At 49.8% G+C, this 14,328-nt stretch overlaps 2 protein-coding genes across 5 annotated transcripts in view; one reads left to right on the plus strand and one right to left on the minus strand.

Moving 5' to 3' along the window:
- LOC149340340 (uncharacterized) overlaps nt 1-3,736 on the plus strand; it is a 99,998-nt gene extending 96,262 nt beyond the window's left edge. For all 3 annotated transcript variants that reach the window (XM_089549111.1, XM_089549112.1, XM_089549110.1), the window contains exon 4: nt 1,082-3,736. In XM_089549111.1, coding sequence (XP_089405237.1) covers nt 1,082-1,336 — 255 coding nt within the window. In that variant the 3' untranslated portion in view covers nt 1,337-3,736. The remainder of the gene's footprint in view (nt 1-1,081) is intronic.
- Nucleotides 3,310-14,163, minus strand: edl (ETS-domain lacking). 2 transcript variants are annotated; one of them, XM_089549114.1, is made up of 3 exons: nt 13,841-14,163; nt 6,282-6,465; nt 3,310-4,412 (listed from the first exon to the last, which is right to left on the minus strand). In XM_089549114.1, the coding sequence occupies exons 1-3, from the start codon at nt 13,850-13,852 to the stop codon at nt 4,198-4,200; spliced, it is 411 nt and encodes a 136-aa protein (XP_089405240.1). In that variant the 5' UTR covers nt 13,853-14,163; the 3' UTR covers nt 3,310-4,197. The 2 variants fall into 2 exon arrangements, with proteins under 2 accessions (XP_089405240.1, XP_089405239.1); XM_089549113.1 differs by lacking the exon at nt 13,841-14,163 and adding an exon at nt 9,783-10,520.
- Nucleotides 14,164-14,328: the final 165 nt, after the last annotated feature.

A 14,328-nucleotide genomic window follows, 5' to 3' on the forward strand; every position in this document is an offset into this window, starting at 1 on the left:
CGCAGCTGGCCAAGACACCTGTTTAGAGCCCGCACGTGGGAACTGGCAAGTCCGCATTCCTAAGTCCGCAGTCCGCATTCCTATAGCATTGTGTCGTGTTGACGTCACAGCCGCAGCTGCGCAGGCTTCCTCTGATTCGTTCCGGGTTCTTTTTTCAAGACGAGGGACACCCTTTCTTCTCCTGTCGTCGGTTGCTTCTCGAAGGGGAGGTCGTTTTCGCCGAGCCGAGTGTGGGAAGAGCCTCGTCGGCCACTTCCCAGAAAGTCACCCTTTTCTGCGAGGTCATCGTGGGGTCAAGTTGAAGTACAACGACCCGTCAAAATTGCCGCCACGTTTCATCTCCGGTCTCAAGATGAATCGTAACACAACGCTATTGAACTGGGCGGGTTATCCTAGACGCCAAAATTCTGAGGGAGTACAACAGGGACGAAAAGAATGGTTTAAACCGGCCGGGGCATGCAATAACTATCAAAGCAACTAGCTGCGTCCACTATAAACTCTCTTCCCCTCCTCGTGTGTTTTTCTCGCTACCACGTCTGAATGACTCAACAGACACCAACTAGCTCAACTATCGTCTTTGATTATGAGAAAGCACCATATTCCTGCGTGCCCGCTTGCTTTTTTTAATGTATGCTCGCAGAGGCTGTTCCATGTCATGCCCTACAGGGCCGCTGCCATCCCGTGTCTCGTCTTCTAGTCAACTTCGTTACGTGTTTCCTGTTTCCCGAGGAGGCAGAAAAAAAATGAGCTATGTGGGAAGGAGGGCGGGAAATAACGCGACAACCTTGAAGCCTGGAAGCTAAGACAACGAAAACCCAGTTCCTGCCCGTGACCTCATCAAGTGCGAGCGCACTATGTTCAGTACAGACCGCGCAACTTAGCGTACGTCTACTGTAGTTTACTGCAAACCGATTCTGGGGCAGGGCAGGAGGGATCGGATGCTGGGCTCATCGTATAGACACCTGGAAGTGTTGAGACCAATCTCGCACGGAAGTTAATTGGCTTGAGTAGAGCAGCTGCGACAATATGCTCTTACCTCTTCTGTGCAACTCCGCCACTTTCACGGGTTTCCCTGTCGCAGAGGATGACCATGGTCTCGTCGGTGGTAATCACGGTTGCGGGCGTACTGCTCGCGCTCACCCTGTGCGGCTCGCTTCGCCACCGTCCTATCGAGGGCTCCGATGAGACTGTCGTCACGTCACTCGCCTCGTACAAGTCACCGGAATCGACCAACGCCAGGAGCGAGTGCATGCCCACCCAGTACTTGGTCACCGAGCAGCCCTGCTTACCGGTGGCCCACCGGGGTTCTGAACACCATATGTACTGGGCCTGGTAACCCTCTGGTGCAAGATTTTCCTCTGCTGACCTGCACAGCTGCACGCGATGCTAACGCCGTGTTCTGGACTCCTCGCAGTTTTCTTTTGTAAAACCTAATAGAGTTCGTCAATCGTTTTCCCCCTTCTTTTACTACACTTGGCGACATTTTGTCACTAACTGCAGCGTGCATAGGTGGGACGCAGGACATAGGCCGTGCGACGTGGTGTGTACATGCACGTCCCATTCTCTCTACCCCCCCCTTTCCACACACACACACACACACACACACACACACACACACACACACACACACACACACACGCACACGCACACGCACACGCACACAGTTTTTCATCCTCTTTACCACTTCTCCCACGTAGTTGTATAGTTACCTATGGGCAACTCTCGAATGTCTCGATGAGGATGTCGTTATGAATAAAAGGGAGACTAAAGCCTCTCTTTTCTTCATAACGACATCCTCAATCTTGCAAGCGAAGCAGGGCCTCACGGACATATCAGTACATTTGACTGCTGTCAAAAACAGTACTTTCTCTAGAAAACTGTTTTGCTAGTTTCTCACTTATCATTCCAAGCAGCATTTTGTTGTGAAAAATAACCTTTCGCTTGTCGGTGCGAAGTAGTACTTTCGTTAAGTCGCGAATGACGTTAGCACGGCTTCGAATGCATGGAAAATGCAATGCAAGAAAAACGGTCGTATTGAAAGCGCTTTTCTGAAGAATAATTGGTGCACTGCAAATGCTTCAAGTAGGCATAAATTCAATTGTTTTTTTACCGTAAGCATGGGTAATAAAATTGTCTTTTTTATCCATTTGAAGTTTATTAAAATTTGAACTAATTTGACGCTGTTTTCACATCTTTGATGGGAGTTTTGTGCTATTGTTTGTGACAAGGCTAATTCTCATAATGACCTGATTTGTCATCAACAAACAAAATAAAATTGAAGCAAGGAGCGCTGGAGCCGTCTTCCACTATTCAGAATTACAAGTGACAAGTTCTTGCGACGTGGACGGTGGAGTGTACTCTCTCTGTCTCGATCTCTCATTTTGCACGCGCTCTCGTGTTCAGAAGCAGCCTCGCCTTTGAACACTCAGCTATTTGGTGTGTGGCTAACGCTGATGTGCATCTTAGTACAATAATGGTAGGGGTCAGGCTGACACTAAGCTAAATCAGTAAGTGTGCCGCAGCAGCTTTGGAAAACTGCGGTGAAGAAAACATTTTCTCGTGCACAGGGTACGCAGGTCACACTTAAACTAACATCATACGTGTCTGCGTATTATAGGATAAGCTGTTAAGGAACTGTCAGACTGCCCGGCCACACTCCACAGCTGCTGCTTCTTTAAGAAACGCAGGATTGGCGCAAACACTGTTACGTCACTTCATTGGCGATCGCGTCGCAATACCTCGCGTGTTATTTCGGCCATCTTAACCTGAGTAAGTTGCCATATACAGCAACGCATGATCTTATCCAAGCCGTCACGGGTGTACCCTTCTTCGAAAACCTTTATCAAGCAATGTCGTTTCGAACCCTGTCAAATTTCTACCAATGGTAACGCACTAGGGATCGAATGCTGACATATAGGTCATCGCGCCTCTCGGTGCTTTTGTCGATGCAGGCAAGTACAATGGCTAGTGTAAGAATAAGTACTACTCGAAAATGGCCCGTCGGATTTGTTATATTTACGTCAGATGGCGCCTACTCCCATTCTAAGAACGCACTGAGGGATGCGTTCTCGTGAAGCAGCTGCATTTTAAGCTCAGTGAGTATGGGCTGTAATTTTAGTAAATAACTTGTTATAGCATAAAATCTCCCGTGGTATTTTTAAAAGCATGCATTACGGTCTAGTGTCAAGCTTTCGCCGATGCTGCCTGCTGCGATTATGATCGCAGTGCGTTCGAGCGGACAGGTGACATCACGCTGATGTTGACCAGCGACCATTGTTGCTCGTAATGAGGTGGACTCAACAAACTATACAGGCTTTCGAAGAGTTTTACTGCAGTTAATGAGGTACTGTGTTATCGTGCATATGGAACACTTTAGTGAGGTGCGACCGCTCCGTTTTAAGTACACACATCATCTCACTGCGAAAAGTCAGTTCGGAAATAATACTGAAGTATTCATCCACGACGAAACAATTTCACATTTCCTTCACGACACACACACACTCAAACGTCTTCCGCATTATTTACATGGTCATCAAATTCCAAGCTCGCTAATTGTACAAAGCTGACGTAGTCACGGTTTCCAAAGCACTGGTATAGACAATGATACAAAATAACTTGATGTATACTGAAGGACGGCATAATCCGCAACGATGAGACCCTGATTTAATCAGAAATATGTTGATGAGCAAAGGTGTATGGAACCAGTCTTTTGTGAACATGTGTACGCATATTTTTTTCCCCTATTTACACGTGAACCCACAAGTTCCGATGCACTGGTCGCAGTCAGAGTGCAGCAGTGGCACCCACGGACCCGGCTAGGCAGCGTTCGATGAAGTGTCCACAGTAGCATGACTAGATGGGACCCCTAAAGGGGTCACGAGGCAACGCATCCCAAATGCGCATTACAGAGGCCGCAATTCACGTGATCTGTAGGCCATGACGCCTCCCTTAGGGGTTCATTTGGAACTTGCGTAACAAGCGGGAGGCATGCCAGTGCTGCAGTCCTCTAGACGTGACATCTTGCTCTCTTTCTTGGCTGTGTACCTCCGCGTTTGGTTGATAAGAAGAGAACGTCGGACCCACGGCAGAATAGACTGCGCTCGAGTTGGCGCGGAGAACTGTTTGGTGCTTGTGCTGCGCACGGTAGCTCTCGCTGTTGGCGGCAGGGTGCAGGAGAAGAGGCGAGTCCAGCGCACGTCAGTTGTAGAGCACGTTGCTGAGCCTGAGCTGGAAGTCCTTGTAGAGCAGTTTTCCGCCAAGGGGCACACGCTGCACGAACATCTCCATGGTCATGAGGCAGAGCGCCTTGCCGTTCATCAGGAAGCGGTCGGTGGAGACGGCGGGCAGCCGGTGCTGGTCCATCACGTGCACGAGCCACACGGCCACGTCGTCCCGGCTCCACTGGCGAGGATCTGAACAGAAGAGAACAAAATCACGAACGGTTAATGACTGAGCTAGAACTGCTACACACCTGAACATAAAGGGAATTGAGGCTGAGGAAAACTCCATCAGCTTTTTTTTTTTGTAAAACTCGTCTCTAGTGTGGCTCTTTCTGTGTATGTTGATGCTAGCTCGGCAGCAAAAGAACTATTTATTACTGATAAAACTGCATTTAGATATTTTCTCGCCCCTAGGTTCAAACTCGTGACGTCAAGAACGGAAAAGACTCGGCGTTTACCGTTTGGAAATAAATGGCGGGTGTAGCCTCCATGGCCACTGAGGACCGCGATTTTTTTTTTTTTAATCCATGTCCACGCACCATAGTTTACATTCGAATTCAGCTGGTAATGACGCCTGTATTAAATGTTTGGTCTTTTCTAGTTTCTAAAAGCTAGAAAGTGAAAACAGCGTCTTTGTCGTTAGGATGCGATAATCAATCAATACAGGCCAACTTCAGTTCGTCTTCAGTCTCTCTTTAACATGTATATACGTGCGTGCTACGATAATTAGGATCCTGTTCCACTGACATGCCCATACACAGTTAAATCATAGCAGTACGCTGCCATCCGCATGAGATGGAGAGAGATAGAGCAACTTTATTTGCAGAAAGATTTGGGGTCACGAAAAGGGGTAGTCCTTCCACCTCCATGGTGGGCCTCTTCCTCATGCTAAGCGCGAGTGCCGTTGTTTTGAGAACCGCGCCGGTTGGCTGCTCAGCTTTTCTTCTGATACTCGGCTCGCCATCTGTCGGCTCCTAGTGGAACATGGCTGGCGAATGAAGGCGCGAAAGATACGAAACGTGGCGGGTAAGTTGGAGCTGTTTGCAGCAACAGATAGAGGCCGCCAGCTGATGAGAAATGTTTGCGTGACCGATTTTAATCGGCTGGTGAATTCAGAATTGGCACGGTGGATAATGTGAAGCTTATGGTACGAATGAAATTACAACCGCGCTCGTACGTCACCATTGAACAGTAGAGCTAGACCTGATGGATTGCGCTGAAGCCAATTTCTGAGCTCCATGCTACCTAAAAAAATTATGGGGAGTTCTCTGCATTTTGGTATCATAATCGAATAGACGCGGCCTCGTGCTTATCATAACTACATATAGTAGCCATTATGAGGTCACTTTCACAAACGCGTATATCGTCCTACCGTTTCGAGATAAATGTGGAGATGGGCTCAAATGCTCCTGATGTACCATTTTTCAGCCATGTATAGTAGATACCATCAGTGGCTGAGTAACCACATTAAGTTGGTGAAAAGGTCCACTGTAATCAATACCCGTATATACCATGCATTATATGATTGCAAAATATCTTTAATGCCTTACACGAAATGAATTAAAGTAAACATCGCGGAAAAGAGCAAAGAAAAAATTCATATGGACCGCTTATCCCATGTGCTAATGCTAATGTGATAGCATAAGCAGCTGTTGGGGCAATTTATCGGAAGTTACGTTATCTCCGGTATCGTGACGTCACTTCCCTCCAGTCAATGACAATGCTCTGATCTGGTGACGTCACTTTCCTCGAGCCAATGGGCAAACTTTATGACCGACAACGAATTTTGGCCCCATCTCAAACTACAGCAACCCGAAAGACGGGGGTACGATCCCGACCGTGGAGGTCGAATTTCGATGGAGGCGAAATGCTTGAGGCCCGTGTACTGTGCGATGTCAGTGCATGTTAAAGAACCCCAGGTGGCCAAAATTTCCCGCAGCCCTCCACTACGCCGACCCTCACAGACTGAGTCGCTTTGGGACGTTAAACCCCATAAACCAAACCAAACCAAATCAAACTAGAGCACTTCACTGCATAGAGAGCAGAATGCAAGGGGCTCACCTGTGGGCAGTGCCGCGGAGTCCTTCCGATGGTGGGGCGCCTCTCCGCGAGGAACGGGCGGTTGCCAGCGTACGGTGAGCGCGTACAGGCCTCGGTAGGCGGACGCCGGCAAAGGTGGCTGCTCGGGAGAGCCGCCAGCTGCCGGCCCAAACCACGTACTCGGACTCATCCTCTGGTACGACTCCTGCACAAAGGCGAGATGACGGGCGAAGGGTTAGGTGCCTTCCATCGAGTATCCACATGAATTCAAGCACCCATTGTGTTTCTAAAGGATGCGCAGCTGACGTAGAGAAAGTGCTCGCATGGACGCTGAGGAGATCTCGATCCAACTGTTGTTCTCAGTAAAAATCGACTACGTGCCTTTCTTGCTGTGTTTACGTTTGTTCTTCCGCAAAGGACGCATTTATTGAGGAGAAACATTTTGATTTGAAAATTTTCCTGCCTCTAGATTCAAAATCCGTGACGTCAAGACCGGACTCCGTAGCCATCTTTTGGAAGCAAATGACGCTTTAGCCTCTCCTCATAGATAAGCGCACGACAAAAGCTGTCTTAACGCACCGGTTACGAAAACGGTCGCTCATGGCGACACCTGTATTTCATTTTTTTTTTATCTCTTCCGCTTATAAAAGCTCCATTGCGTCTGTAATCAGAATACAGTAATCTATCGATACATGTCAGTTTAAATTTGTTCTCAAGCCTTTGATGTCAAAGTGCGGTCACTGTAGAGTTCAATTATTATTATTATTATTTCGATGTTATTGTCAAAACAGCAGCTAGATGGCGTGAGATAGGGGCGGCTTTAATCATTGAGTGATTAACTGCGCGTTTACAGAGTAATCGGTAGATTTTTGCGTCTGGAACCAACTAGCCTACGAGGAACGTCGTGAGTGGTGTCATGTCGAAAGATTGGGAGAAGTTAACGTGCAACCCAAATCTCACCAGAAAGCGTTTCAGCATTGCGCTCTCATCGAGGTGCAGCCTCGACCTCGGCAAAGGAACAACATTTGCACTCAGTTACATTGGCCGGTCCTTACAGAGCTCTCTCGAAAGAGCCTTATTTGCCTGCCCTGATAAGAACGTTGGCTTCGTGCAAACCTGCCAGCGACGTTGCAAAATAAGCATATCAGGAGTTACCTCTCCCAAGCAACGGAAAACGACACGAGCAGCATTTGCGCCAGCTCTTGCACGAGAAGAAAATACGCCGGTGAGATTCAAAGAGCCGATAGCTTTCCCTTCGAATACAGTATTGAGCCTAGATGGCGTTTTCAAACTGAGCAACATTTCAGAATATAAAATGAGGTCGCGGCTTCCAAGGCATTGGACACGTACAGCGAATGAATAGAGCAATTGCAGCCAAACTTCTTCGAACATGCGTGATGTCTTCTGTCACGCGGGAGGTTTCGTCGGAAAAGGTCTAGGCATTGCCAGCGCACCCATTGCTCATTTGACGCACTGCCGCGTGACGGATTCGCGACACATTAGTTAGATTTAGTGAATAATAAACAAACCACGGCTCCTCCTTTAACTCTGCGTTTTTTTCACTCGTGGAGGAGACGTGAGGCACTGACCAGTAGCCTCTACCACTACCCTTCTCTTTACGTTTGTGACGAATATAGTGAGGCCACAGGCACTTCAACCTCCCCGCTACCCACAGCGTCGCGGTTGGTATGCCCTATTCGCGAGAGGCAGTTTTTGAGCCATTCCTTATACTGGCCTAAAGCTGGTTGCTTCTGTTAATACTACGCTTCTACACACGGTAGTGCTGCAGTCGAGCCGGGACATTTCGGACCTGGATATTTCGAATTATTGTCTATATCGAACACGCAAAACACCATACCCGGCGGCTTCGATGTGCAGCATGGTTAGTACGCATTAGAAACGCCTAGCGAACGGCGCGCTACCAGCACGCAGCATGCAGCGCGCCGCTGCAAGAAACGGATAATTAGCTTTGGTATAACGTATTCTTTTTTCTAAATTTTACAGCCAGGCTTAGCTATTCATACTTAATATGTATTGAATTATCGATATGTCGAACTATTTCGCGACCCCCTTCGAGTTCGATATATCCGGGTTCGACTACGCCTTAACTCTGATTGCAGCTATCACTTTTTGTGTCTTCCGTTAGAAAAGCTATTCAGCCGCTTATACCACTGTCTGTACAAAAGCTAATGACGCGCTGATGCTGATACCATGCGCTTGTTGGCGATAGTACTCGATCATGAACGAATATAACCATGCATCAGATCTCGTCGGCGGCAGGAAAACCACTCGGGTGCTGCTGGGGACGTGAACAAAGGGAACATTCGAAATGGTGGTTAGACTTTCAAGTTAGCAGATTTTCCCGGGCAAAGTGCAACAACAGACATGAAGAAAATCATCCGAGTGCGCAAACAGCGGTTTGTATTCAACAACGTATCATATGCATTGTTCATATGTGAGTGCTGAGTTCACTTTGTTATCAACCTCTGTAGTCTACTAATGAATTTTTGTATTTATTTACTCACCTATTTTGTTATCAGCACCAATAGTTATCTGTTCTAGTGATTTGGGCTGGGCTCTGCACTCGTGTGTACACTGGGGGAGGGGGCTGTTTGCCAGGCAGTTGTTTAGCCTCTTAGCCTTCCTCAGCCTACCTCAGATCTTCAGATTGTCTGATATAAACTCGGAGCTTCTGCAAGACGCTGTCACTTGACGTGGCAGAGCAACGAACACCATCGTCACCCGCAGACTGGGTGCGCGGCAAGTTTTGGGTCACCGGAAAGGATAGGGGGCGCTAGCGCTCTCCAGAGGGTGCTTGAGTCAATGTTGGGTGCTATCAAAGGTAGCAAAGCCCCTGCGGGTATCCATTAAAGCCCCACTAAAATGGCTTTAGTGGGTACTAAGGGAAACTCGTTACCATAGAAATATTGTGACCTCCTTGCCTGCGTACGGTTTGCATCAGTTTGGCATGTCTACGCTAAGCTCCTGTTTAAAAAAAAATACAGAGGAAAAAAAAAGACAACTGCAAATAAGCATAAGCGAACGGAGGGAACTGTTTTCTTGGGCCGGCACTGATGAGTCCCCAGTCTATTGGGCAAGCAGAGGCGCGCGCGTCTTGTCAGCTCCGGCGGTTATCGCTCGGCGCGTGATGAATGACTTCCGCCGGCATGGGTGTTGATGCGGAAGCTGATAGCGGTAGCATACAGTAATATCGGCTGCTTTTTTCCCGCGCGTTCTCTTCGGGACATGCTTCCCTGGCCTCGATACTACCGCAGTTGCTCCAGACTCCTGGGAGCCGTTATAATAAAGCATTTCTCATTCGCTGTACAGTTCTGTGGTCGGTGGTCCGCTGCGTTCTACGTAGTTTCCGCTGTTTTTCGAGCGCCTCAGTAAAGATGACCAGATTAGAGCGAAGCACCACATGTTTTGAGTATCTCGACGGACACCGATTCTATAGTCACGTCGTAACGTTAGATTTTCAAACGAAAAGACAGTGTGACTGCAGCCCGCAGACGAACTTACCGGCATCGCGCACTGCTTGTGAACTTGGACGTCATACATCCTGAGAGAGTTTTCCAATGCTTTTTCCCAGGGATGTCAGTTCATACAGAACAGGCAGGCTCGATGAAACGGGCTTTCCTGCCGGTGGGGTGTAGAACGATCCGCTATCTTCGAAGTGAGCGGAGGATATTCTCGACCCCACGCATCCAGGCCGGTACTGGGTTGTCCGAAGAAGCGCGATGATGCACTGGATCAAAAACGCGCCGTCGTCCTCCTCCTCGTGGGCACCGCGACACTGGTAACCGCTTTCGCGTCTCGCCGTCGCCGACTCCGGACCGGGCAGCTCCCAACGACTTCTCCTCAGCGAACCACGGGTCCAAGTACTGCTGCCGTCCTCTGATGTTGCCGTTGAGGGCTGCTACCATGCTTCACCCAGCTTTCCTCCTTCTCCTCTTCTCGTTTCCTTCGCCGCTGGCTGCGCTGTTTCCTCCTTGGCTTGTTTCCTTTCTTCTCTTTCTCCCGGGCACCCCTCTCTCCACCCTACCATAGGTGCGCGCTTCCTTTTTTGCTCTTTTGGTTACTCGCTGGCCGTCGCAGTCTACAGCCGCGGGGCCGCGGTCGGTTTCCGCCCGGGGCAGCTGGCGCTCCTGGCAGCAGAGGCGGCAGCAGCCTGCGTCCGGGCCACCTGTCCACGTCACGTGGCTTCAGCAGCCGCCACCGCAGCGAGGAACAGCTGTCGCCGGAGACGCGCGCGCGCTCCTCGCCGGAGGGACACGCGGAGGGGAAGCCGTGCGAGCCGCGTCCTCCTCTTCTGGTGCGCTGTGTGCAGTGCTGCTGCTGCACCACTTCCGTCTTCGTCCCCCGCCATTTCTTTTGTTGTCTGTGCGCGCGCTCCCTGAACAACTCCGCACGCGCCGACCTCTTTCTTCTTGAGATGGGCCTCGCCTCGTCTCGCGGGCAGATTCGGTCGCGCCGACTGTTGCTTTTGCACAACACGTCTCTCGGAGACCTCTTCTTTTTCCCCGTGCCGCCCCCCGTTCAATTCTCGCGGCCGCGAGGGCCTGACTGGCTCCTTCCCTGGATGGCTGCTGTGTTCTCTTCCCGCTTCCTTGGTTGCCGTCTCTCCGCGGCCGAATGTGGAACGACTGGCGACCCACATTTGTGGGCCACACTTGGCTGCATATAATAGGTGTTCCGGATATAGTTGCGTCTGCCGCCCCGCCGTGCGTTAACCGGCGCCCTTATTTCTACAGCCGATGTGTGGCGGCCACTGGCGCCGGTCAGTGGTCACAATGCTCTAAGGGCGGGCACATGTGGGCAGTTGTGAGCCGGTTTGGCGCCTTTCGGCTGGGTTTTGCTAGCGAAGGCAAACGGAAATGCTGAACCCTCTTGTTCATTGAGGCAGCTTGAATCCGGTCCTCCCAATGTATATTACAAAACGCGATGCGTTTCCCTGCGTACCCTCCTGAAGACGCACTCGCCTTCTTCTCGTCGTTTTTGAACTGAGTGCGTATTTATTTTTGCATCACAGCCTACTCCCTAAGAACATGACAGTGAACTCGACAAGTCACTCAGCCAGTCACTTTCCTTTACAGAACTTAAAACCGTGCGGGGCGATTAATATATTCATCGCTGTTCACGACCGTCTCGCTCGAGCATATTTAGCACTGCATGTACCAGGGGTGAGTACCAAGGTAATCGATGAACAGAATTACTAATTTGAAAGTTCGACGAATCGGATAGGAACCCTTTACACGTTATACGCTGCTGCGGCCGCCACTGGATGCTTGTCTCATTCTGCACAGCCCCCGCTGTTGCAACGACTGGCGATTTCGACTTTTTGGCAAGAATCGGCGAATTTTCTACGAAGATGTGATGAGGCACAAATATAAACCTGGTCACGTGGTCGTACCTGCTGCAGCAATCTCTATGTAGCTCTGGCAAAGAAGTGTTCACCGCTTACATAGCTTTGACGGCATACTGACGATGAATGCGAGTCAGATAGCCTTTGCCTTAGAAGGCTACGATCCTACAAGTAGGGTCATCAGTACAGCTCTATAGCTTTGCTTTGAAGGGGAGACCGAGGCCTGTAAATACTAAGCCTGTATGTTCAAAGCCCTGTTCAAAGTGCACGAGTCCTGCAAAATCGTGAGATAACCATCGCACCACTCATCATATTTTTTTACGGAGAACGATGCAATCGTGCGTGCTTCTGCCATTTCTTTTTTTTCTTTCTATCTCTATTATCTGGTTTCGTGCAGTTATTTGAGTCTTGTAAAGTACTCAAGTGCGACCTTTATTCACCCTCTCCAGCATTATAAAAGCGAAGCAACGGTTTTGGAGGTGATTCATTTTCAGGGACTGCCGTTTTTGCCACTGCCACTGCCATTTTTGCTAACGGAAGAGCTGGAAAAATTTAACGAATTTCTCGAACTTACCTCCTTCCTGTGTAAGACATGTCTACCGTTGTTATTTGTCTTTTCTCTCCCTAAATTACCAAACATATCCACGGTGATCTTAAAACGTCGCGTAAAACATCGCGCCGTTGTAAAGAAGCGTTTCGTTTCCGGTCGTGCCCAATAAAGCGGTCGTTTTCTTTTCAAGCTGCTTCCGCGGGCTTTCTGGGGTAGTAGCAGCCGGTGCTGTTGTAACGGATGCACAGCGCTGCTTGCCTGTCCAGAGGAAGTTACACCAACGCATCAGAGATTTAAAAAAAAAGAGAGAATAAATAATAAAACTGAATAAACGCGGCTCTCTCTGCGTCGCGACAGCGCGTCGCCTTGGCCGAACAGTTATAAGCGGAAAGCGAAACCGAAAGGGGGGGGGGGGGGGGGGGGCGGTCGGCCCGCAGTGCGCATCGGATGGACTGCCAGCAGTAATGTCGCGCGCGTTTAGCGGCCGTTGCATGGCGCGCTAGAGGAAAGAGGCGAAAGGAAACAAGTACAAAAAAAAATGAAACATGGTGGAAGGCGGGCCTGTAGTCCGAACGGAAGCACCGTCTCCGGCGCTTCATTTCCGGTGATCAAAAGGGCTCTTCCGGTGGGCTGCCGCGTGTGTGCGTGTGTGTCATACCACGATGACGGTTACACCAGTCGTGTACGCGCTAACGATGCATATAGCGGCCTGGGATGAAGCTCGTCGTTCAATGTGGTCGCCGTTTGCAGTGCAGCTTGCGTTTCCGTTCAACGGCTTTAACTCGCACTAAAAGCGCCCTCGGCACCCCATGTACAGAGTGACAGGCCGTTTTAGTTCCTGTCACCAGGCCAAGCCACCTTAGAAGCTTCATTAGCTTCATTTTGGGGCTGTTTCCTCCTTCGCAACAAAGTGAAGCAAATGACTCCATTTGAAATTATTTTATCGGTTAAAAGAGTGAATTTTTAAACGCTATAGCGTTACATTGGAGACCATCTGCTGAAGCCCATTGGATATACGTAATTATGTTAACGGACACGACTAACTGGCCACTACTTCCCAGCTGGGTTTCAATCATTGCACTATCTGGTCTCTAGCTGGTTTTGAGAAGGCTACGTAGCTCCGACTTGTAGCCGTAAGGAAGCGCTAAGATGAATTCTTCTATCTCGTTCTCTCTGTATTTTAAGCGTCGTACCCACAGCAAACGCACGTGCTTCGCGTAGCTGCCGCTAGGAACTCTGTCAGATACTCGCGCATAGTGTTCATTGCGGGAGAAAACAATAAGTCAAAAGTCGTCAGGCCGCAGGACCATGTCATGCAGTGAGGCATTCACGGCACCCGTCAAGATGTAAACTTATGTAAGGCGAGAATAACCATTGCATAAGCTTTCAGGGATCTTTGGGGTTTAAGCGAGCCGCGGCTCAAAAGCAGACTGTATGGCCGAAGTCTTTTGACCAAGGCTGTACGTACGCACGTGTCACAACAAGCTGGAAGCAGGTCTGTATTATTATTCCTTTTTGCACGCCGAACGCGTAGACAGCACCAGCTCAAACAGTACGGGAGTAGGCAACTAACGTCCGCGTTAAAACCAGAAGGCAATCCTCCAAAAATAATACGTTAAAACCATAAGAGAGTCCTCCCAAATTAATCCTCTTGATATTACTTACGTTATGGACCATGTCCGTGTGGGCGCAGTTACCAGCCGACCCTTGGAGGACTTGCTCCAGCTTGACTCTGGAAGGCGAGCAGCCGAGCTGGGAAGCCGATTCGGAATTTCTTCACGAGAATGTCCTCGCGTCTGCCTTCCTCGGAAAGCAAGCCGCACAGCAGCTGCTGTCACCCCGGCCCCAAGGGGAAATCACAGCGCCCTCCAAGAGAGCACGCGACAGTCACTTCCTGTTAGCCGCAGTTCTTGCACAACGCGGCCGTGGCAATGCAGCAGTGCGTCAGCGGGGCGGAGGAAAGCGTCCGCTTGTTCTTTCCGTTCACCTCTACTCGTCGTCGCCTCTACTCCTAACAGCGGGGAGTTCGCGAGGCTTCCTTCGGCTTAGACTGCTCGCTGCGATGCACGGTGCGGAACGCGTTCCTCGGTCGACGTCTTGTGCACTTCGCTGCTAATGAAGTCAGGCAGGCAGGACGTCCCGTGCGGCTGCAC

The sequence above is a fragment of the Amblyomma mixtum genome, chromosome 6, assembly GCF_055824585.1.
Source record: "Amblyomma mixtum isolate Tamu chromosome 6, ASM5582458v1, whole genome shotgun sequence".
Lineage (NCBI taxonomy): Eukaryota > Metazoa > Arthropoda > Arachnida > Ixodida > Ixodidae > Amblyomma > Amblyomma mixtum.

What these genes read in the sequence shown, in the direction of transcription:
- edl (XM_089549113.1), bottom strand. Translation starts at nt 9,821, where the DNA reads ATGTATGACGTCCAAGTTCACAAGCAGTGCGCGATGCCG. An exon ending in ACAAGCAGTGCGCGATGCCG is followed by an intron (nt 6,466 to 9,782) that starts GTAAGTTCGTCT and finishes GCCTTTGTGCAG; the next exon opens with GAGTCGTACCAGAGGATGAG. An exon ending in CTCCGCGGCACTGCCCACAG is followed by an intron (nt 4,413 to 6,281) that starts GTGAGCCCCTTG and finishes TCTTCTGTTCAG; the next exon opens with ATCCTCGCCAGTGGAGCCGG.